The sequence below is a fragment of the Amborella trichopoda genome, chromosome 7, assembly GCF_054954075.1.
Source record: "Amborella trichopoda isolate Santa Cruz 75 chromosome 7, AtrichopodaSantaCruz75HAP2 v2.0, whole genome shotgun sequence".
Taxonomy (NCBI): Eukaryota; Viridiplantae; Streptophyta; class Magnoliopsida; order Amborellales; family Amborellaceae; genus Amborella; species Amborella trichopoda.
Genome location: NC_142342.1, coordinates 10,219,120 through 10,243,729, shown reverse-complemented (window position 1 = coordinate 10,243,729; position 24,610 = coordinate 10,219,120). Strand labels below are relative to the sequence as shown.

General features: G+C 36.7%; 2 protein-coding genes across 3 annotated transcripts; one reads left to right on the top strand and one right to left on the bottom strand.

The window, feature by feature from the left end:
• Nucleotides 1–5,466: 5,466 nt before the first annotated feature.
• MUR3 (Exostosin family protein) lies at nucleotides 5,467–8,422 on the top strand. 2 transcript variants are annotated; one of them, XM_088872128.1, is made up of 2 exons: nucleotides 5,467–7,067; nucleotides 7,211–8,422. In XM_088872128.1, the coding sequence occupies exon 2, from the start codon at nucleotides 7,217–7,219 to the stop codon at nucleotides 7,982–7,984; it is 768 nt and encodes a 255-aa protein (XP_088728254.1). In that variant the 5' UTR covers nucleotides 5,467–7,067; nucleotides 7,211–7,216; the 3' UTR covers nucleotides 7,985–8,422. The 2 variants fall into 2 exon arrangements, with proteins under 2 accessions (XP_088728254.1, XP_006854308.2); XM_006854246.4 differs by having other exon boundaries at nucleotides 5,467–8,422.
• Nucleotides 8,423–18,772: 10,350 nt separating this feature from the next.
• LOC105421416 (crocetin glucosyltransferase 3-like) lies at nucleotides 18,773–20,649 on the bottom strand. Its single transcript, XM_088872129.1, has one exon. It carries the CDS (start codon nucleotides 20,276–20,278, stop codon nucleotides 19,745–19,747), a length of 534 nt encoding a protein of 177 aa, XP_088728255.1. The 5' UTR covers nucleotides 20,279–20,649; the 3' UTR covers nucleotides 18,773–19,744.
• Nucleotides 20,650–24,610: the final 3,961 nt, after the last annotated feature.

The following is a 24,610-nucleotide window of genomic DNA, read 5'->3' as shown; positions in this document are numbered from 1 at the left end:
CAAAACACTATTTCACTGTACACGTATACAGTATAGAGCTATAGATCCCTCTTATGGATATAGAAAAGGGTTTATATATCCCAACACTCAGCATTACAATGGTCATTAAAGTCAGCACTTCATTCACTTCTCACTACACCTGGTGCGGCAGTTACACAACCTACTTTCCACACCTTAAATCCATGCCCACGTGGCTTAATAAAAGGAGAGGTTTGAGGGGACGGTATCAGTTAGGAAGGTTAATATGGTCCACTTTCTCACTACATTTGCACTCACTCTCTCGTATGGCTCGTGGCTATTACATAAATCCATGTCTAGGGCGATTACATAATTCAAGCACCTACTCATAACTATTATAGTCTCCACACCGGCCTAGCCAAGTATACGACTAGCCTACCTCTTGCGCATGGTCCACTCCCATGTCTTTGCCAGGTCAAGTTGTCCATAGTGGAGTCAATCAAGCCATTGCTTGGGTAAGCCTTTACCGCTTGTTTGCACCATTTTGTCTAAAGTCTCACATCAATAGTCTTTAGCCACTACCCACACGTGTGTGTACCATGCACCATTATTGCACTATCTTGACATCTCACTCCGTCAAGACTAAAGGGCTTCACTTCCTACGTATAGTTTTGTTGGCGTTTTAAAAATCGCCGAGTCGAACTGGACTCGCCCGGTTCGACTCGAAATTCGCGAAAAGGGACCGGATCGTTTTAAAAATCGAAAATCGTCCGATTCTAGAGAGAACCGGACGATTCCGCACAGTGACTCGCCGATTCACTGTGCGGAATCGACGAGTCCGTGAAGAACACGGGTTGCACAGTGTTCTTCACGGATTTTTTGAAATTTGTCATTTTTTGATCATTTTTCTTGTTTTTTTTAGCATGTGATCTGATTTGCAGGCTGTAAACAGCTTTATTCAGCTTTTTCAAGGATTAAATGGTGGAAAAATTGGTTGTTTTTGGATCACGAAAAATTCGGTGTTTAGGGTTTCCGCCTTTTCTGAAATTTCATGCCAAATAGGGCATGAATCTTTCAAAATTTGTAGGCATTTTGATCTTAAAGCTGTGAATCAAAACCTTTTGTTACTAATTTGTGATAATCGTTGAGAAAAACAGAGTTTTTTGGAGATTGAAGGCTTCGGTTCACAAAAACAGGTAAGAACTTTGGGTTTTTTTTTTTTTCCGCCATTTGATTTATTTCAAGGCATATTTTGAACATAATGAGTTCAATAATTAGGGTTTTTAATCTTTATTGTGTCTAGTATGATTTAAAATTTTCAATTTTACGTAATCTGGTCAATTACAGCAAGAAATTTGATATGAACAGTGAGATGTCTGCGAAACCAAATTCCGCTGTTTTTTTTTTTTTTTTCTGCCTTTTGATTTTGTTTTCATGATATATTAGAAATAATGTGTTAAAATTTTAGGGTTTTGATTCCTTATATTGTTGTTTATCAGAAAATATACTCAATTAGATGTAATTTATTCACTTAGAGGTGAATTTTTGAGTTAAAATCGCTTATGTAAAACGACTCTGTGAAGAACAATTTTTTTTTTTTGTAGCCCATGATAGAATTTTTTGTAATCCATGATCGAATTTTTTGTAATCCATGATCGAAATGTTTGTTTTTTTTTCGTGTAATCCATGATCGAATTTTATTTTTTATTTTTTATTTTTGTAACCCATGATAGAATTTTTTGTAATCCATGATCGAATGTTTTGTAATCCATGATCGAAATGTTCGTTTTTTTTTGTAATCCATGATCGAATTTTTTGTTTTTTGTTTTTTATGTAACCCATGATAGAGTTTTTTGTAATCTATGATTGAATTTTTTTGTTATTCATGATGTAATTGTTTTTTTCTTTTTTTGTAATCCACGATCGAATTTTTTGTTTTTTTTTGTTTTTTTTTTTTGTAATCCATGATCGAATTTTATGTAATCCATGATCGAATTTTTTGTAATCCATGATAGAATTTTTTGTAATCCATGATCGACTTTTTTGTAATCCATGATCGAAAAGTTTGTTTTTTTTACTTGTAATCCATGATCGAATTTTTTGTTTTTTTGTTTGTTTTGTAACCCATGATTGAAATTTTTGTAATCCATGATCGAATTGTTTTTTTCTGTTCTTGTAATCCACGATCGAATTTTTTGTTTTTTTATGTTTTTTTTTTTTTTTTTTGTAATACATGATCGAATTTTTTGTAATCCATGATCGAATTTTATGTAATCCATGATCGAATTTTATGTAATCCATGATCGAATTTTTTGTAATCCATGATCGAATTTTTTGTAGTCCATGATCGAATTTTTAGAAAATTTGTGATTTTTTTTTAATCCATGATCGAACTTTTTGAAAATTTGTTAATTTTTTTTTTTAATCCATGATCGAATTTTTTGAAAATTTGTTGTACTTTTTTTTTATTATTTCTTTTTATCCATGATCGAATTTTTTGAAAAAAGATGATTTTTCGAAAAGATGTGAAAATCGTGATAAAGTTTTGATTATCATGATGTATTAAACCCAATTTTTAATTTTTATTGTTTGAGTTTGCTGTAATTTTTTTTTTTTTTTTCCATGATCGAATTTTTTGAAAAATGATGATTTTCCGAAAAGATGTGAAAATCGTGACAAGGTTTTAATTATCATGAGGTATTAAACCATATTTTAAATTTTTATTGTTAAAGTTTTTGTTGAAAAAATTGTATGTTGATGGATTATTTATGCAATTAAACCCAATTTTTAATTTTTATTGTTTGAGTTTGCTGTAATTTTATTTTTTTTTTTCCATGATCGAATTTTTTGAAAAATGATGATTTTCCGAAAAGATGTGAAAATCGTGACAAGGTTTTAATTATCATGAGGTATTAAACCATATTTTAAATTTTTATTGTTAAAGTTTTTGTTGAAAAAATTGTATGTTGATGGATTATTTATGCAAAAAAATGCATGTTATTATATTTTCAATACAAAACTGTATTTTTTTTATCTGTTGTTCATGGATTTTTTAGTTGGAATGACTGATGTTAGCCGCCTCTTTGAAGAATTGTTTTTATTATTAATTTTTTAATGCAAAAAATGTATGTTCTTGATAATTGAGTTGTAGCCATGTTTGGAGCTTGCATTTTGTATTATTCTAAATGTTTGTAATTGATATGTACGAAAATATTATTGTCAAAAAAGGTATTTTGCAATAACAAATAACAACGAATATGACTACATGAACTACCGCAACATATTATCACTACATATGGTGATTATTTTTCTTTTTGAACTGTCAGGTTAAAAATTCCATGATAATTCTATGTTTATCCTTTTGTGTGATGTAAATTAAATGTTGAATGGCGGTTCATGCAGGGAAAGAACATATCAATATTCGCATATTCATTCAAAAACATGAAAATTCTTAATGGAGTACCCTCATTTTTTATTGAATTCCTAAAAAACAATATTTATAATGAATTTTAATAATTTTTTCGAATTTTTTTGAAGCTTTATTCTGACCGATTCACCCGATTCCCGATCCGGATAGCCGATTCGTCCATCCGGATCGGTTTTTTGAAAGCCCGATCCGAGTCACCGATCCGGTTTTTAAACCATTGGTTTAAAGAATTGGCTTGTTAAGGGAGATATCTAATTCCAAAGTAGTACAAGGACTTGCAGGCACTTAACGAGCACGCATGACCCTAAGGAAGGGGATCTAACGCCTACCTTATGCGAGAAATCTAGGGTTGGGGCTGGGTTGTGAAACTTTAAAAGTTGATGGAGTTTCTTTTTTGGGGTTAAAATTGTCTTCTACCATTTCTTGGAGTTAAAATTGTCTTCTACTAATGGGAAATAGAACGAGTAAAGCCTCCAAATTCACCTAACTCAAGCATCTAAATTGATCATTGACAAAATGGGTTTGACCTCTATGGTGGTTTTATCAATTAGAAAAAAACTCCTTCATTTTAGCTTTAAATTATCAAGGGAGCGAATAAAGTCACCGACGATTGAAAAGAATGGCGTGCCTCGCAATATATGCACGTAAGAATGACGTGCCTCGCAACATATGCACGTTCAATTGAGTGGTGTCCTTCAAATGCACCGACAAGCGTCGAGATTTACAATAAATAAGCGATGTCCGCGCCAACAGACCACCCTTAACTTTTCTCTCTCATACTTTCCCACGCTCTCTCCGGCGAACAACATGTCACCTTGAACACCTTTTCTTTTTTTGTTTTTTTGTTTTTTTTTTCCTTTTCTTTTTTTTTTTTTTATCTAAGGTCCAAATTCTAGAAGAAACAATGGCCTGGTAAGCTCTTTAAAAACAAATTAGGGTTTGAGCGACAAAATATGGTAGCCCAGCTAGGTTGGGCCTAGGTCAAGGCCAGCCTCAAACAACTTTCTTTCCTGTGTTAGCCGAGGTTAAGGCCATGCTTGGGTGAGAATCTTTCAGATTGGATCTAGATCACCCACATTTGGATTTGGATCGAAAGTATTTGGATTTGAATCTGGATTTGATCTAATTTTATAATGTTTGGATCTATATCCGAATCTAAATGTATGGGATTTGGATCTCATCTGGATCTGGAAATCATATATAGGATCCAATTAGTTTTTCTAAATTTTTTAAAAGTTATATATATTATATATATTAATAAATAAGTAATGATCCTATGAGACCCTCCCATACTCATGTGTGTAGGGCTTCAAAGGATCACCATTAAATGTGATACGGATCTCTAGAAAAGTTATCACATGGATGTGTGACTTGACTTTTTTTTAGATATGTATCAAATTTAATGATGATCCTTTGAGGTCTTACACCACACAGGTATGGGAGGATTTCGTAGGATGATTACTCTTAATAAATATATAATTATATAGGAAATGACCTTATGAGACCCTTTTATACCCATGTGTATAAGACCCCAAATGATCACCATTAAATTTGACACAGATATTTAGAAAAGTTAAGTCTTACACCCATGTGATAACTTTTTTAGAGATCTGTGTCCAATTTAATAATGATCATTTGGGGTCCTACACACATGACTGTGAGAGGGTTTCATAGGATCATTACTCTAATTATATATACATGCATATATAAAAGAATATATAATATTTTAAAAATTGGGTTGGATCCACCGATATTTGAATCCGATCTAAATTACTATTCAAATCCAAAATCCAAATGTAATCCAAATTTTAAATCCAAATCTCAAATCCAACTTGGATCTGAATTTCAAATTTTGGATCTCTGAGCCCAAGCCAAACCTAGGCGGCCCTTTGGAAACTAGAGCTAAGATAGAGTAAGAGCCGGCGAGGCCGGCCCCGTTGCCATCCCTACCAAGCCTTCAAAAAATGCATCCTCTTTCATGTTCTTTCCCACTCCTCTTGTTACATCTTTACTGCGTTCTCTAACCTTCGAATTTCTGGTTTTTATAATGTAGGTAACCTTTGGCTTTCTACTTTCAATATCAAATGAGGACGGCACATGAGAACCGACAGGTCAAGACATGGCCCGAGCTTGTGACCAGTTGCCGACGATCTCAGATCACCGGCTCCCCTCGTTTCCATTCACATTCAAGTTCCAATCACCGTCCCTCACTTTCTCTCTCTAAAACTCATTGACTCAGCCATTGCCAAGAGCTTTCTCTCTCTCTCTCTAACTTCACTTGAACTTCCGTACTGGCCTCGACGATTCCAGGTCGCTCTGGACCCCCTCTTTTTCCATTCTATAACGTCCTATTACCATTTGGTGCATTTTCTCTCTCCTCTCTCTCTCTCTCTCTCTCTCTCTAGGGGCAGTGGACTTTCGCGGTCGCTCTCTCAAACGTGTTAATTAGACCTGTTCCCACCAATCAGAACAATTATTTCTCATTTCAGGGTTAAAATCCTTTGAAATCATATGGATTTTGGCTCCCCTGGTTTCAGCTAAACCTGCAAACTCCTTGATTTGAGCCCCTCTCTCTCCTCTCTCTCTCTTTCTCTCTCTCAAGCCTTAACCCCTTACTTTAGCTACTCCCCCTTCTCTCTATGTATTGCAGGTGACTCTGTGTAGCTAGGGCAAGGGGCCTGCTCCAAATCTTCTAATTACGGTTCTCTGTCTCTCTCTCTAACTAATCCCTGAATCTCCATCATCACCATCGTCAAAGCCTTTTCTGGACTATTTGGAACCCCCCAATCTCCATGTCTCTGTTAATTTATCAGCAATTTTGATCATGCAAGGTAAAAATTGCCTGAAATCCCATCAGCATCTGTAAAGGGAAAGGATCTGATGCGACGAAGGGCTACCTCTTCTCCCAACATGGAGAAAGGCAAGCCCCAGTCCCGCTTCTGCTTCATTCTCGTCCTCTCTGCCTTCTTCTGGTCCCTCCTATTCTTCTTTCATTTCTCTGTCCTCCAATCCGAACCCTACATCTCCCCCGAAGTTCCCATTCGAAGACCCTCAATTTCTTCTTCTTCCTCTGATAACTCCCCCCAAATTCCGATTGGAAGACCCACAATTTCTTCATCTTACTCTACCTCAACCCCCCGGCAAAAACCAAAGAAGAAGAACTTCCCATTCATGCGAGCCTTGCGGACAGTCGAGAACAAGAGTGACCCTTGTGGTGGCCGCTACATCTATGTGCACAACCTCCCCTCTCAGTTCAATGACGATATGCTAAAGGAGTGCCGTCGCCTCAGCTTGTGGACCAACATGTGCAAATTCACCTCAAACGCTGGACTCGGCCCCCCTCTTGATAATTCTCTCGGCGTCTTCTCCGACACAGGTTGGTATGCCACAAACCAATTTGCAGTGGATGTGATCTTCCGAAATCGAATGAAACAATACAAATGCCTCACTTCGGACCCCTCTCTGGCTGCTGCATTTTTCGTACCATTTTATGCCGGTTTTGACATTTCCCGGTTCCTTTGGGGATTCAACACATCAGTGCGCGATGCTGCATCTCTTGCACTTGTCAATTGGCTCACAGCTCGGCCAGAGTGGCAGGTAATGGGTGGAAGGGACCATTTTTTGGTGGCAGGGAGGATCACATGGGACTTTCGAAGGCTCACAGACGAGGAGTCAAATTGGGGTAATAAGCTGTTGTTTCTTCCTGCTGCCAGGAATATGTCCATGCTTGTGGTGGAATCGAGCCCATGGAATGGGAACGATTTTGGGATCCCATACCCGACATACTTCCATCCTGCTAAAGACTCTGATGTGTTCATTTGGCAGGATAGGATGCGGAAGCTTGATCGGCCATGGCTCTTCTCATTTGCTGGTGCCCCACGTCCCGATAATCCAAAGTCGATTAGAGGGCAGATCATCGACCAATGCAATAATTCACGAGCATGTAAGCTCTTAGAGTGCGATTTTGGGGAGAGCAAGTGCCATTCTCCGAGTAGTATTATGAAAATGTTTCAGGGGTCTTTGTTTTGCCTCCAGCCTCAGGGGGACTCGTATACGAGGCGATCAGCTTTTGATTCGATGTTGGCAGGGTGCATTCCAGTTTTCTTCCACCCAGGTTCGGCATACACGCAATACACATGGCACCTTCCTAGGAATTATACGAAGTACTCAGTATTTATCCCAGAAGATGATGTTAGGAAGAAGAGTGTGAGCATTGAAGGGAGGTTGAGGGAGATCTCACCTGAGCAAGTGAAGGTGATGAGGGAGGAGGTGATAAGCATGATACCGAGGTTGATATATGCGGACCCAAGATCAGGGCTTGAGACTCTAAAGGATGCATTTGATGTGGCAGTCGAAGCGATCATAGACAAGGTGACAAAGTTGAGGAAGGACATAATTGAAGGGCATAATGATGATGATTACATTGAGGAGAATAGTTGGAAGTATGCTTTGTTGGAGGAGGGACAACGTACTGTGGGGCCTCACGAGTGGGACCCCTTCTTTTCAAAGCCAAAGAACGAGAATGGAGGGGACTCAGGCAGTGGGTCTTCGGCAGAGGCTGCGAAGAATTCATGGAGGAATGAGCAGAGGAACCAATAAAGGAATCAATAAAAGTCCCACTAGAGTATGTAAATCTTGTTCTTTTCAATGTGCAAAAGCACTATTGAAGTTGTGCTTTGCCCTTGGCTTTGGGATAGAAGACCAGTGTGGCTGGTTTTGGGGATGATCAACAATGCTTGGAGCTGAACCACTGAGCTCTTCTGGTTTCTTGGTCATACTAATGTACAAAGGCTTCATACATTGAAAACGTTATCAGATGTGGTACCCCAATCCCAATTCTTGGCTTATTGATTTTGTAGTTCAGGATGTTCACAGCATAGCATTTGTGGGTAATGCATTGTAGTAGTTATTGCTCTTCTCAAGGATACATGTATGCTGACCTGCTTATTCATTGTTCAACAAGTAGTTTATGTTGAAGCTGAGAAGCAGTTATAATAATGTTATATTCACAATTTCCAACACGAAGTTCATTTGGAATATGGTAGAATGTTTTGCATTTATCTATTTGAGAATGAAAAGGAAATACTGTCTCTTAGTTTTGAGTCATTTTTGTATAATGCCCATGCATTCACTCGACAGGGTGTAAGATGCAAATATTACAATTGATTGGTTTAATTTTGTCATCTCCACTGAGAATAGCCCCATCAAATAATGGGAACTATTAAATCTAAATTGAAAGAGATGACAGTGATATGTTGATTAAATTTGCTTGTTGATATGTAGGAAAGCATTTATTTTCTTTTTCTTCAGTACAATTGAATGTTAAAGATCACATAATTGAAAGCTTTTCATTTTCTATTCTTTTTTTCTTAATTGAAGGATTTTAAAGTATGAACCCTTAGTTACCTTCTTTATTGTTTCAATCTTACATTTTTGTTTGGGTACACAGAGTTATATACTAAAATGATTTAAGTGATCTATGAATCAGTTTAAATGACTCATCCACATTATTTTCCTTCAATATTTTTTGGGAAATTTATATGCATACCATAAATTAAATACGGTATTTACATTGAGGTACATATTTTTCTAAATATTACGTGGAGGTTCAACAAGCTCCCCTTTTTTCATTTTTTTCAATTTTGCCCCGGTCCAATGTTCCAGCCATAGGACTAATTTTTTTTTTTTTTTTTTAATTCTTTTATAATGTTTTTTATTCCTAGGGATGTCCGATAGCTTGGGGGCCAATTTTGGGTCGGTCGATGTTTCAAACATCAGATTGCCTAGAGTAAGGCGGGTACGATAGCCCAAACACCGAACTACCCTACTTTAGGGTAGTTTGATGTTCCAAACATTGGACTGCGTTCTTTATATAGGCGGTTCGAAGATGCAAACACCGGAGTCCTTTTAAAAAGAACCAAAAGGTTAGCATGTTGCTTCGATGTTTGAACATCGGACCGACATAAAGCTAGGGAAGAAGCACTGTGGCTCCGATGTTTGTGACATCGAACTGCCCTGCTTTAGGGCAGTTGGATGTTTGAAACATCGGATTAACCCCAAATTGGTCCCCGAGCTACACATCCCTACGACCAAAAAAATTTAAAAAATAAAATATAAAACCAGTCTGATTTTTGGAACACCAGACTGGGAAAACTTGGAAAAAAATAAAAAGGGGTGTGCGAGTTGGACCTCGGTGTAAAAATGAGGAAAATATGCACCTCCACAGCTCTGCCATGGCCGGTCCCAAGCTGGTCATGCCGATCCCAAGCCCGGATATAAAGGAGGGATGTGTTAGGTAGGGCAGTCAACGTAAAATTTTATCATGTCTTTTCATTGCTGACCCCAAATAGTTGGGATAAGGCTCGGATGAGGATAATGATGATGATGATGATGATGATGATGATGATGATTATGATGTACCTCTACTGTAATACCGCATTTGATTTATGGTACCGATGTAAGTTTCCCAATTTTTTTTGTCCTATTAGTTGTTATATATTTTTCATAATTCTGGTCACCACTGCATTCAAAACATGGCTATGAGCGTTATTTTGTTCAGTAGTATCGATCAAATTGCAGCAATTTGGATCTATATGGTATCATTGTCATATTCTTGAGTGCAAATTAGCCATTGATGAGTCACAATTATGTTATCCTTTTTAGACTTGAATGAAATTTAGATCAAAATAGTTAGAATTCCATGCTGGAGCATGCCAATTAGATTATGCCTATGATGGTCCAACAATCTTTATGTCTTCATATATCTTCATTCTTTCTTCTTTTTACTCAGTTTGTTAGGTTCCATTTTTCTGCAGTGATGAGCGTCCTTTGGTTTTTAGTACTTTTTCGATTTTTTGGTTCCTTCAAACCTTAAACAGTTATTTTGTAATTGTCCTTTATTCACAGCTGGCTTCCTTCTTTCATTTTTTTCCATGTTAATCAAATTTCTTTCTCCTGTATTGATTCCTCTAGTGTTGTTTCTCATTCTTGTCTTACACTAATAAAATATATTCTTGATTGGACTTTGGCCTTCGTTGGCCATGGACTCTTCTATCTATTTCCCTGTACATATTTGTTCTCATCTTCTGTTAGAAGCTCACCAGCTGCTTTTGAACTCAACTTCTGCTGGTTCAGAGTTGTCCTCTTGCTATTGATTGCAAAATGGGAGAGGTTTGTACAAGGTGCCCACCTCATACTGTAAGTCAGGAACACCTGTAAATTTTGTTAGAAGATGTATTTTTGGAATCAGAAACCTTACGATAGGTTAACAATCTACATTTATTTCTAATTATGAATTTTCAAACTCTAAAAATGGTGACGATTAAGATGATAAATATTTGAGAATCAAAAAAATAGATGATCCAGATAGCTTGTTACAAGATGCACTACTTTTAGGCTTTGAAATTCTTTTTTTTTTGTCCATGCATCTCGAGATCGAGATGATCAATTGGTAGGTTTCCAACTTCGGAACACTCTTTGCCACTTGATTTTTGAGGTTGCAACCTTATATAAACTTTTTCCTTGCAAAATTGCTGTTTCATTTGTACTTTTTATTTCCTTGGGTGTATGTAAGTGCCCCTTCTGTTTTATGTCTCCATTTTTTAATTTTTCTTTGCATATGGTTTTGTTAGACTAGTGTAATTGTATAATATTTTCTTTTTTGAATGTTCATGTTATTCTTGGAAATGGTTGACAAGGCATATTTTCTATATGCCTCAAACCAGTCGTACTTGGAGATAGTTGTTGACCTCAATTCATGTGCAAAAGGTTCTACGTTTACTACCATTCTCCGAGTGATGAAAGTTACACTGGTCAGTGGCAAAAGCTTGTATGTTCCCCCATGACTTTATTTGTTATAGCTTGTTGCATTCTTCTGTAGATGTCTCTTATTCTTCTACTAATGCCTATTTTGGAATTTTTATCCGCTTGCTTTGTCAACTTTATGTGAAGTGATACGGGGGACTCAAGGGGATTTTCTGGTACGAGCTAGACTAGGCTTGAGTGGCCATATACTCAGTTATCTTCAATATTTTACGTCAACATTTTAATGCGGTACAAAAGATAGTGTAGGCTTTGCTACGCATTTATTCATATGATTAGTTATCTTTTCCATGGAGGGAGTACTTGTCAACTTTCTAGAAGATTTAAAGTTTTCTTGATTGACGTATGGGGCCACTCTGTCTCCGTGTGTGTGTGTGTGTGTGTGTGTTGGGCACCTTTTTTGATGACATGGGTAATTAGACATCCTGTACTCACATCTAATATGGACACGTGCAATTGTGCCAAAGCGACATGTATTACCTTCCTCATATAGTAATGTTTTCCTTGGGACTATGTAATTTTTAATTTGGCAACCACAAAGAACATCCTTCTTTGAATTCATCTTCTTGGGCTAATGCATGCTGATGTATGGGGTTTTAGCTACTGTCCCGGCTTCACATTGATTTATTTTCTCAAGCATAAATTCACTGGTTTCCCGATACTCAATACGATATGCTTGTCGTGAAATGCCATGTCTAGGTCATAAAGAGGTTTTGCAGTAATGGCATTGGTGAATTTTCCTCTTGATTCCACATTTCTTGAGCATGGATACTCCGCCTTGGCTTTCTTCTTCCATACTCTAGCTTAAAATGAGGCTCTGGAGTGTAACCTTTGCTTATTTTTCAACTCCATCATGTTCAGTAGTGTTGCTCTTAGGTATATTACCCAGAAGTTTATTGCATAAATTAACTTTTCTCAAGTGATTTTTGGTGTTATATCTTAACTTTCTATTTTAGTCTCTTCAGTTTTCAAATGTTATTATTATGTTTATATTGACAATCAATACCCATTAGTTTTCACCTGCACTCCCATGTACCATAAAGCCAATTCTATATTATGGTTGGGTACCATGATCCAGGTGGGAGTTGTTGATGCCATGATCCTTGATCTAGGTGAATGCTTATTTCATGCTATATCACAATGTCTCTTTGCATGAAACAATCTATTAGTCAGCTATGGTTTTGCAACATAAGCTATAGACGCATGGCCTAGACATGTGTTTTTACCATTCATGTGGGTTTTCTTCTGAAAGCTGTGCTGAGTGGATGAAGAGATACCTATATAATGTGTTTGCAGCAATCGTACTTTATCCTGTTGGGCTACCAACTGTATTATATAAGCAAGAGATATAGCAATTAGGGTTTTGTTGTCATCTTGTTGGTATCATTATTCTGGACTTCCTTTCATCTGCTCTTGCTGCTGCAAAAACACGTGGAATAGAACATCGGTTTGTTGTGTGCATCATAAACATTCATTTCTGTGTAATCCAAGTCAATCCGATTAAGGCATGGATTAGGTTTAGCTTGGATGGGACCCTGATCATAGGATGTCACTGGTTGGTTATTGCACAAATTTGTCAGTTGGTTGGCAGCTGAACATAAAAAGTATAATCTGCAAAGAGGAACATGTATGGCCATTGTCTCCATCCATGTTTAAAAACTCAGACTGTGAGTCTCGAGTCAACTCAAGAAGTTGTTCCTTATAAATGTTTAAAAACTCAGACTGTGAGTCTCGAGTCAACTCAACAAGTTGTTCCTTATAAAACTTGGATATTCTTGAGATTATGCACATTCTTTTATGGGATTTGAATAAGCTTGCACTGACTAGGTTATGACTGTCACTGGACTGAGTGCTATTAGACATGATGAGTTTCTTAGAGACTTTGGTCAAAATTGCATGAGCGCTGGTTGAGCATTTGAAAACTGGTTCATGCTTGAGGGAGTCATTGAACTAAGGCCACTCTTGAGTTTCTAGATGCAGCTCTCTGCATCTGCATAACAGTCATGGTTAGACATCATCCTCTGGAGTTGCTTTCATTGATCATGATAAACTCTGTTGGAATACAGAGTGTGATAAAAATATGAAGCCCATTAAAGTTGACTATCAGTTTAACCTAGAGAAATGTTAATTCCAAAGTACCTAACTGCTGAACAGAAACTTGCAAGCATGTGCACAAAATTTCCATCAGGGAAGGTGGACACTTTAGTGCCAATGAGAATTCAATAATTTTAATGTTGATTTCAGCTTGACTTGGTGTATTTAGAGATAGTGGTTTTACAACTTCGAGGTGTTTTATTGGTTATAAACATGATATGACATGATTATGAGACTCTCTTTTGATACTGCTTAAACCCTTATTAGGTGTTTGATTCTTCGAGATGGAGTTTGGAGCTTCTTTTGAACTGACTGTGAATAATTAACTTCAAAGATTTTGTTATGATGACTAAGAAGAACATGTGTAGTAAAAAAAAAACAAATGATTTAAAAGCCACATTTGTATTTATTTGATGACATTTTGTAAATGGAATTTGCAAAATGTACGTTTATGCTTAGAGATATTGTCATCAAAGATTCTATGTTCTAATTATCATTATATTTATGTTTAGAAATATAATATCTTTATCATAACAATTTCAATATATATAGGGTGCGGTTTGTATAGAGCCTAGGCTCTAAACAATCAAATTAGAGCCTACCTTCAAATAGTGTCGAGAAATGTGCTTTCAATACTGGAAATATTTGTGGTAGCCGTAAAATATATTTCTATCTTTATTTATAAAGTTTAAAGCTTCAAAAATAGTGTAGATCGATATATTTATGAAAACTTGAAAATCTTGAAAATTGACGGTCCAAAAATGTGTTACAAAATACACTATTTCCAAAACTTGAAATCCATTTTTTTCTCATGTCTATGTATCTTGATATCGAGATGATCAATTTGAGGATAGTTGGGCATCAAAAACAACCTCTTCTAGTGAAATTTTTTAGGTAGGCTCTAATTTGATTGTTTAGAGCCTCGGCTCTATATAAACTTTTCCCATCTATATATATATATATATATATATATATATATATATATATATTGTATGGGCAAACTTTCCTGGAAATTATGCGTGCTGAAGTTATTTTTGTGTTATATGGATTTAAGAAAACTCTGCATGCTGTTTTTAATTTTGATCCATTATTATTTTTATGTATGTACGTCTTGAAAATCTGGGGGTTTTTTGGGATTGACAGACAATAAATTATTGGAAAATTAGAAAGACTGCTACAAATGAAAATTTGCTTGAATCCTATGTATGAGTGATTGATAAACAATCTTTTCGGCAATCTGGAAGGAATAATGTATGTTCACGAAATAGATTTTCTTGCTTGCTGTTAGAGTTTGTTGGGAATGAATATGTGTTTGTTGATCTTGCTTGCACTTGTCGCTTGAGATGGATGATCCTGCACCCAAACACGTATCAGAATGAGACACTAGGCCTATGGGACATGACTATACAGTTTTGTTTTAGGAGTTTTGGAAGTTTCCTGTGGAAATGCTTCAAGTTGATACCTATTCTATTTCCCCAAGATTCCCTAGTTCAAGAAACTGTATTCATACTTGTCATTTGTCTGTTTTGCTTCACAATTTGAAAATACAATATAATAAATTTTACCAGAAACCAGCCAGATTGACTGTTGGAGATGTAAAGTCTGCGTTTTGGAAGCCTGCTAATTATTTGGTATGCGCTAACCATGGTTCTAGATGAAGGGAAAACCTCATTTTTGCCACCATAGTTTCAAACCATCTTCATTTGAGTTATTTCAAAATCACCACCCATATATACCTAAATGTTTGAGTTTTGGGACTTTTGCGTTCCAACAAAATACCCTCAAATGGTCTTCTCAAAATACCCTAAATGGAAAGTTCCATGATTTTCCATTCTCTCCCTTTTACTACATTTTATGTTCCGTTCCCCCTGTCTTCCTTTTTCCTCTTTGCTAAGCCTCATCTCCAAATTACTTGCATCCCAAATTAGAAAGGAAGGCTAGGAGAACCAGTGATCCTGGACTTTTTTTTCCAAATCAGCTACAAATTTGATGAAAATTCTTTTCCAAGACACCTATTAATTTGAGTAATAATGTCAAAAATCTGTTTTCATTGATAATGATTGCAGAAGGTAAAAGGTAGCATCTCAGATAATGATGTTTTTTAGGGGGAGGAATATTCGTGCGTACAAACTTGGAAGAGAAATTTACAAAAATATGCCCCAAATTCCTTTTATTTAAAACATCTCCAACTTTTAGGTTTTACATTTATACTTCTTTTTTCTTTTTTTATCAAATCGTCCCTATTGTGGACCTTGAAGGGCCAAAATTGAACTTTGTTCCTAGTAAAATTAACCCAAAAACAATCTTCGGACACTGAGGGTCAGAAATTAACTTTTTTGTTTTTGGGAGAAGAGTTAACTTCGGACCTTTCAATGCCCAAAGTAGGGCAATTTGGTAAAAAATTGACAAAAAGGAAAAAAGGGGTATGAATGTAAAAATAGAAATATTGTGGAGATCTACTAAATACTGGAATTCCGGGGGATATGCACGTAAAATTTCCCAAATTGGAATAGATAATATACAATTTCAAGGGTGAGATCCCTATTTATTCTCACGATTTCTTCCTTCTCCCTTCCCTTACTAGTTTTTGTTATTGCTTGACGTTTTCTTTGTTCCTTGATGGGTTTACCACTATTTGGAGAATTTCAGTGCTTATTAGTTCATCAAGTAGAAGAACCACGAATTTGACTGTTGTTTGGAGAGTTAAGAAAGAGAGAGCCAGAGAGTGCTATATATGTGGGATTTTGGATATAGAGAGTGAGACATCAAGATATGATGGAGGTTTTGAATATAGAGGAAGGTATATTTGAATGTGCTGGTACAGAGGCAGAATAGGCAGTCTTTTATATGGTAGACAAAGAAAGAATTGAGACCTTGGAGTTTTGGGTTTTTAGAGAAAGATTGAAGGCAATCTTTAGCTGGTACCGACTTTAAAGAAGGTCCAGAGGGGCTTGGTCACAGTTGCAGGGATAGTTAAACGAGTATATTTGGGAGCACGTAGTAAAAAGTTCTAAAAAACCTGATGTAGACGAAAGATTTAGAAAACCAGGCAGTTGTCTGGCAATAGTCTGAAATAAAGTGCCCCTTTCGAAGTTCTCATAAATATATGGTGCCAAATAAGAAGTTTACCCTTAAAGAAACTCAAAACTACTTTTAAAACTTTAGCTGAAATAATCATGAATTAGATGTTGAATATGGATGAATATGATTAATGATGTTTGATATTTTCCTGGCATCCAGAAACTTCTACAACCCTAAGCATCATTATATGAAGCACTAGTATATGATACCATGTTAAAAATCAAAGTTATGACCATTGTGTAAGACTAGGATCATAAGTTGTGAACTTTAGAAGAAGGATGCAGTTGGCTTATGGATGCATCCGTAGGTGTAGAGGTAAGGTGCACCTTCAAATTTTATCATGGTATATAATTTTGATGTAAAATGTTCTTAGGATTATCTCAAAATCTAATTTTATATCTAATTATAAAATTTTAAATTTAAAAAATGATTAAAATCAAGTAGATCTATAAACATATGAAAATCTTGAAAATGGATGCTGTAGATAATATGTTGTAAAATGCACTATTTCTGAGACTTAAAATCTTTTATTTTTCATGGCCATACATCTCGATGTCGAGATGACCAATCAAAGGGTTTTTCAACATTAAAACTACCTTTTCCGATGGATTTTTGAGGTGCATCCGTAGTTCTACATTATAAGGTTGCATCCTTATATAAACTTCTTCCTTAGAAGAAATAAAATTTCTCAAATTTTTTCTCACGCAATATAAGGCTAATAAGAAATTTCTTTTGAATTGTGAGCAAATCATCAATGCATATAACCTTCAAGACATTACAAATGAGTGTCAAGATGAGTTCTGGACCAAGTAGGACCAATCGGAATCAATCTCTACATGGGAAACAGTAGCCTTCAAACAGTACAAGTGGATGTAGAGGGTGTTGAGTGATCTCCAAAATTACAAGTTAAAAACCATGCTCAATATATGCTTTCATTACCTCTTGCGAGTATATATGAGCACTCCTTTTTTTCTTGAAAAATACTTTAAATCATAGTACTCTAAAGAAGTAGAGAGAATTTCAACCTATATCGAATCATAATACCCTTAAATGGACACCAATTTTATTTTATAAATTTGGAAATGTTAAGTTAAACTCAATTTGAATCACTGTTATTTTTTATATGTACTTTTAGTTTTTCTGGAAATTACAGCTTCTCATTATTTTTCTTTTGTTTCACTCGTTTTTCTTGCAATTTCTTACCTGCACCCTTTGCCTGCTTTTTCCCTTGGCTTTCTTTGTTTTCCATTTCTTCAATATTTTTGTTGCATGTGTGTTTCCTAATGTCCTTCTGTTTGGTACAAACTTGGTGTATAATCATTCTTATAATGAATGAAAGTCAATTACCAAAACAATTCCTCTCTGATGAAGTTTAAATAATTCAAACTTCCTCAAGAGGCATGAAGAGCCTGACTCGCAATATGCAGATGTATTTGGAGTTTTTGCTCCTTCAATATCCACATTCATCAAGAGGTCCTAAGGGTTTTTATATGTGCCTCTTGATATGTACATTGTCAAAATACTTGTCAGATGCATGTCATAGACTTGCACTTTGAAATTGCCGTATGATTGACTTGTTTGTACAAGGTCCTGTGGTGAGTATTGGTAATTATATTTGGCAAATTAACGAATTAGAAGGAATCTCAAGGGTCTTACTGGTCAGCCATGTGGTCAAGTGACATGCTGTTGCTCACTTTGAAATTATTTGACACAAAATTAAGATACAGGTTTGGAATATCCCATTGTTCAATCGTTTTTCATTTCTTTCTTTAATCAATACATGTAAATCAGTCTTTTCTCTAGTTGTGCATTATTGATCAATTTGGTCACCTCGAACCTATGTCCTCCAGTTCAACCACAGATTTTAACCTAATATTTTTCACTTTCTAGAACACCCCTCAAGTTTTGACTGCTGCCACGATCTTTCTTGCTGCCCTATTCATTTTGTGTTTTGGCCGGTTGTTACACGCACATGCACGATATGCATGAAAATAGATGTATTTCCTGCATGCATATCTTAGCTTATGTATGTATCACTATGTGTCTGTGTTCTACAAATGAGTGGATGCTTATGCATGTTGTTGCTAACTTTGCTACCAGTATTTGAATGCATGTCCAACTCGCACTCATGCATTTATGAGCTAATGCTTGTGTTTTTGTGTGATAAGTTTGTCTTTGTGATGTGGGGAGGGCATGTGTGTAGGTATTCACAGATGAATGAGTCTATTTAGATGCATGTGTATGTTTTTCCACATATATGTCTGCAAGTGTGTTTTTGCATGAGCTGTGAGGGTAAGGAATTGGTTTTACTCATGGCTGTTTTGTGTGAAAACAAAAAATTTCTGTATTGTTATTTTCACGTGACTTTCGTATTATGTACCAAGTGCACTGTGGAGTTATCTGCACATTTTTATATCTAGCTATGTGAAGAAGTACACATATTCCATATGGTTGGCCTACTCTTAGAACCTCCATATCCATATCGTTTTGTGCTTACTGCATCAACCATTGTAAATCATGGTTATCCATTCTAGGTCAGGCGATTGATCATCTATTTTTTGTTGCTTGTCATTCTTGGTTCTTTTTTTGCAAGAGCGAGTGCACCTACTTGGCAAGAAAAAAAAGAAATGCACCTGTGATTTCGCCATAACCATGGTATCTTCCTTCCAAAAGAACAGGACTATCCCAATGTGAATATTCTCAAAAAAAGAAGAGAACTATCCCAAGGCATCAGATACTCAGCAATACAAACTGTAGATGCCCAATTCTTCATGAATCATGAGAAGTGGTACACCAAAGTTTGATGCACTGGCTCTGTGGTAAGGCATCAAGGCCTCACACTTCGTGGTCCACTTCAAATTTGAACTTACCCAGCAAAAGAACCAGAGTTCAATGGAGTCTCTGCATAGTGGAGGTACGGGCAGTTTCAATGAATCCCGCAATGCAGACACTTGCGATCCCATAGAAAGCCCCCTTCTTCCACACCAACTGCCTTCCAAAACATCTCCTGCACTCCCTTTGGCTTCCTTCGCAGCTTATTTCATTCCTCATCTCCCATCACCACTCTCACGGCCCTTTCCACCTTTTCCCAACCCACCACCTCCTCCTGCCCCCTTCCCAACTCGATGCACACTCCCACCTCCTCCACCAATAGTTTCACATTGAAAAATTGCTCAGCTCCCATAGGCCACCCAATTATTGGAACCCCTTTGCTCAGACTTTCCATCACTGAGTTCCACCCACAATGTCTTAGAAAACAACCTGTCGACCTATGAGAGAGAATGGCTATAGCTGAGGTTCCCATCTTTTCACTACAAGTCCCTGCTTCCTGTGCCTCACCCTCTCCTCAAATCCCTCAGGGAGTCACTCGCTGCTAAACTCTGCTATCTTGGGTAGACCTAGAGGTGGCCTAATGGACCAAATGAATGGCCTCCCACTGGCCTCGAGTCCCAATGCTAGGTCCTTCATCTGTTTCTCCGAAATGTTGAATTGGGAACCAAATGATACATAAAGAATTGAGGCGGGTGGGTATTGGTCCATCCTTTCTACGCAGACCACTGTCTCGAGACCCTGTTCTCTCCACACATGCTCATCAGTGCCTTTTTCCATAAAATTAGGGTTTATGAGGGAACGGGGCAGCAATGGTCCAACCGCCCAAACCGACGTTTTAGTCGTCTTCCTTAGCTGCTCTATGCCAATTCCCTCGAGTCCCTCCAAAGTGTTGCACAAGGTGCCCCCAGTGCGCATGCAATAAGCTATGTGGCGTCTAAGAAAGACAGATGCAAAGTCAGTTCCATCTGCAAGCTTCATTTCATTAGTTAGTTGCGAGCGATGGAGAGTTGTTTTAGGGAAGTCAGGGAGAGCAATGTGTTCAAATTCGGTGTAGATGTGGGGCATGTGTGTCCACACAGAGTTGTAGACAGCAGTCCCATAAGCTCCTGATGTGCATAACACAGTGTGGAAGATGTTGAGATTGTTGGCTACCTCGACAGTCCAACCCAAGAAAATGTCAGAGACTAAACATAAAGGAGGGAGGTTATCTTGTTTGGAGATTTTAGATATGAGGTTTTGGAAAGAGGGGAGGAGGGTTTCAGTGGTTTTAAAGAAGGCAGGGAAGAGGGAATAGGGGAGGGAGTCAGTGATTTCAAGGTTGGGAGGAAGGCCGTGGTTGGGGCCATTGAAGGGGAGAGCTGCGAGGATGGGGGTAGCATGGATTGGAGTGTGGCAATGTTGTGAGGGGTGTTGACGGTAGTGACTCTGAGGCCAATTTGGTGAGCTAGGGGCTTTGCGAGTTCAATAAATGGCTGGAAATGGCTTTTTGCCATGAATGGGAACATGACGACTGCATGGAGAAGCTTGGTGGGTTCCATCTCTCTCCCACTCTTCTGTGCAGTTGATATGATATATCTATGAAACAATTGTGGAAGGAATTATCAGGTCTGCCTGTGTTATCTAGGATCTAAGGGAGTTGGTTGATTTTTGAGTCTATTAAGATTCTACAGTATTGTATGGTTTTTGTTTGGCTTTAGGCTATGAGCCAGCACATTTGGAACATGATTGCTCCAGGAATATAAGTATTTATGATAATGATATTGAAGTTTTAAATGGAAGAAACGGCAAAACAAAATATATAAGAAGATGCCCTACCTATCTTATGAAGATGACCTGCCTATCTTATGTACACCAATATTGAAAATGGCATGGGCTTCCTCCTATGGAAGAGACAAGTTCATCACATGCATTTCTGCGAATGGGATCATACCTTGCACAAAGGGTGCAGTCAAGCTGTCTTGAGATTCTATGAAACTCAGAAAACACATATATCAATGTGTGAGTGATAACATGGATATCAACATAGGAGGAGGTTTGAGTACAATATGCAAGCATAGGGAACGTTTATATCATGGTCCGAGGGAATATATAATCGTAGTCCGAGTCCTCAAACCGTTCGGTCCTCGTCGCAGTGCTTCAGATATTAACCACATTAACCGGACTTAGGGAACGCCTATGTCGGTAGGTTGGTAGGGGTAGCAATGGGTCGGGTCGGGTTGAGCCTGAAAAAAATTAGTACTTGGACTTGGACCCGAGATGACCCAACCCAAAAATAATATATATATATATATATATATATATATATATATATATATATATTCAAATATATTTAAGCTATGATTTAAAAACCGGATCGGCGACTAGGATAGGGCATTGCAAAAAGCGATTTGGATCGGTAAGTCGGCAGTTTGGATCGCCATTTTACTGATAGTGAACCTGCGAAAAAATATGTGCAATAGTGAATCTGTCAAGAACCGGTCCGAATCGGTGAATCTGTGTTTTTACTATAGCAAAACACTGTTTTAATGTAACGTCACTAGTTCTCTTCTAGACCCGGGCGATTTCCTATATATTTACAGAATCGGCACAGGGTAACCGATTCTCGGGTCCGACCAGGCCATTTCGTGCCGACCCGCCAATTTTTAAATCCTTGTATTTAACTATTTTTTATACATGTATTATTTTAAGGGTGCAGTTGGTATACGGATGCATTCGTAGCTGTAGAGGTAAGGTGCACCTCCAAATTTGATAATGGGATATAATTTTGATGTAAAATCTTCTTAGGATTATCTCAAAATCTATTTTTATATCTAATTATAAAATTTTAAATTTCAAAAATGGTTAAAATCAAGTAGATCTATAAACATATAAAAATCTTGAAAATGGACGGTGTAGATAATATATTATAAAATGTACTATTTCTTAAACTTAAAATCTTTTTATTTTTTATGGTCATACATCTTGATGTCGAGATGATCAATCAAAGGGTTTTTCAACAATAAAACTACCTTTTCCGATGGATTTTTGAGGTGCATCCGTAGTTCTACATTATAAGGTTGCATTCTTATATAAACTTTTTTCTTATTTAAATATTATAATTAAAAGTAGATAGTTATATTTTTAATATTAATTAAATATTATTAAAATATTATATATTAAATATTATTTAAATATTAAACACTTTTCAGATTGGGTCTACATGAATCTTAACTTACTGGGTCTAATTTTTGGACCCGGTTGGATCTAGTCGGGTCCGGATCCATGGCCACCCCTATCTCCAATACATTTGGTCTCTTAAGTGTTTGTAGGTTGAGGTGGATGTAGACATGAAGTACACACACTGCGATTTGTTAGACTATGGATTCATTGCGCTTAGCAAATTTTGTTGTGAGTGCATGTAATATGCTCCCACGGGAGCACAGTGTAATTTATTCCCTCAGTCAAAAAAAAATTTACTTGGGAGGAATTTTTTCAATATTTTCTAGAAACTACCTAAGAATAACAAGATGACTATTTCAAAAAAAATAAAAATAAATAAATTTGAGTTTTTTAAAACTTAGATCTCACCCTCTTACAATTCGAGTTCTCTACTGAATCTTGAAACATTATTTTTTTTTTTCCAGTGCACCAAGTGTGCAATTAAAAAATCTTTGTTTACTAAGGTCGATTAATGGGTCGCAGAGGTTATATCCCAAAATTTCGGTTCTAAAGTTAATATGAGATCGTGTTTTATGCGAGAGTATAGCCCTGCCAATAGGCCGGGCTGGAAAATTCGGCAATGTTTGGGCCAAATGGGGTGCTGGGCCAGGCTAGGGAAAAAGCAACCTTTGTCAGCTTGGGTTTTTAACGGGTCGACCTGAAATGGACTGGAAAGCCTGAAATCCCTCATTGTCTTTTCTTCCCCTGGCCCGAGGGCCTTCCCCTTGACGCAAATTGATGAAGCTTTGATACCAAGGTACCAATTGATGTAAAAAAATAAAACCAGAAAAAAATAAAAATAAAAAGTTGAGAGAATGTACCCGCTCTCAAGATCTGAGAGGGAATTCACCCCAAGATTGAGATAATATACTCTCTCTCATGATGTGCAAGGGAATTCACCTTATATTCTCTCTCAAAGTCTGCAAAAGAATGCACCTCAAATTTTATTAACTTATCTAGCTTTTTTACAATGAAAGGAAACCTCCTTTTAAATAAACTTTTACGATGAAGAGAAACCTCCTTTTAAATAGACTAAAAAAGAAAAGCTCTCTCTATATTTTTTTTATTTTATCTCTTCTTCCCTATTTTCTCTCTCTTTCCTTAACCTCAGGTACCATCCCCTTTTACCTAAAAGCCTAAAAACTACTTTTTTATTTAACCTTTATTATTTTACATTCCTAAACTAGCTCCCCTAATTTAGCCTTATCTATTTATACTCCTAAACTAACCCAATCCAATTGATCAATATGCACAAGATAAATTCGATAAATTCATGATGAAGTCTAACTTTTTTCTTCAAGACTGATGCCTGCAACTGTGTTCAAAGAGTACTGTTGAATACAGTTCCAAGAGTTATTGTTGAATACGATTCCAAGAGTAATTGTTGAATACGAGCTTGGGCTGATTATTCCTAACCAGGAATATGTACAACTCTAAAAAAAACACCAAGTTCAATCGATGAACACCTTTGACCATGAAATTTTGGGAGATCGATTTTAATGTCAAAATTTCGTAGTCGTTCTATAGGATGTCGTGGATCTGACTTCTCTATAAAACACGTCGGATCTAGCTTGCAAATTTCTTCTTCAAGAGGAAAATTGTTCTCCAACCACTGCATCTCATGTTTCTTCTCACGTATTTCAGTTCGAACATCCTCTAAGATTTTAGAAAACTTTTCTATAGCTCGTTCCCAATGATCCCAAGTTTGTTCCCAACGATCATCCATAGCAAATTTAACTTGCTTTGATCTAACTTGGTCTTTGTAGATTTAACTTATTTGGATCTAACTTGCTCTGTTCTAACTTGCTCTCTGTTGGATCTGATTTGCTGTGATACCAATTGATGCTGGATCTGATTTGCTCTGATACCAATTGATTGAGATTGATGCAAAGAAATAACACCATAAAAAAAAAAAAAAAGTTGAGAGAATATACCCTCTCTCACTGTCTGCAATGGTCTGCAAGGAAATTCACCTTAAGGTTTATAATATACCATCTCTTAAGGTTTGAAAGGGAATCCACCCCAAAAATCTAATCGCGAGACAATATTTTATTAACTCAAAAACTCTCTCTACACTTATCCTATTTTATCTCTTCTTTCTTATTTTCTCTATCTCTTCCTTTAACCTCACGTATGATCCCCTTTTACCCAAAGCTTAAAAACTACTTTTTTATTTAACCTTATCATTTTACAATCTTA

Bases quoted from the DNA above. Each gene is read 5' to 3' on its own strand.
- MUR3 (XM_006854246.4), top strand. From the start codon at position 6,266: ATGCGACGAAGGGCTACCTCTTCTCCCAACATGGAGAAAGGCAAGCCC.
- LOC105421416 (XM_088872129.1), bottom strand. From the start codon at position 20,278: ATGCCCCACATCTACACCGAATTTGAACACATTGCTCTCCCTGACTTC.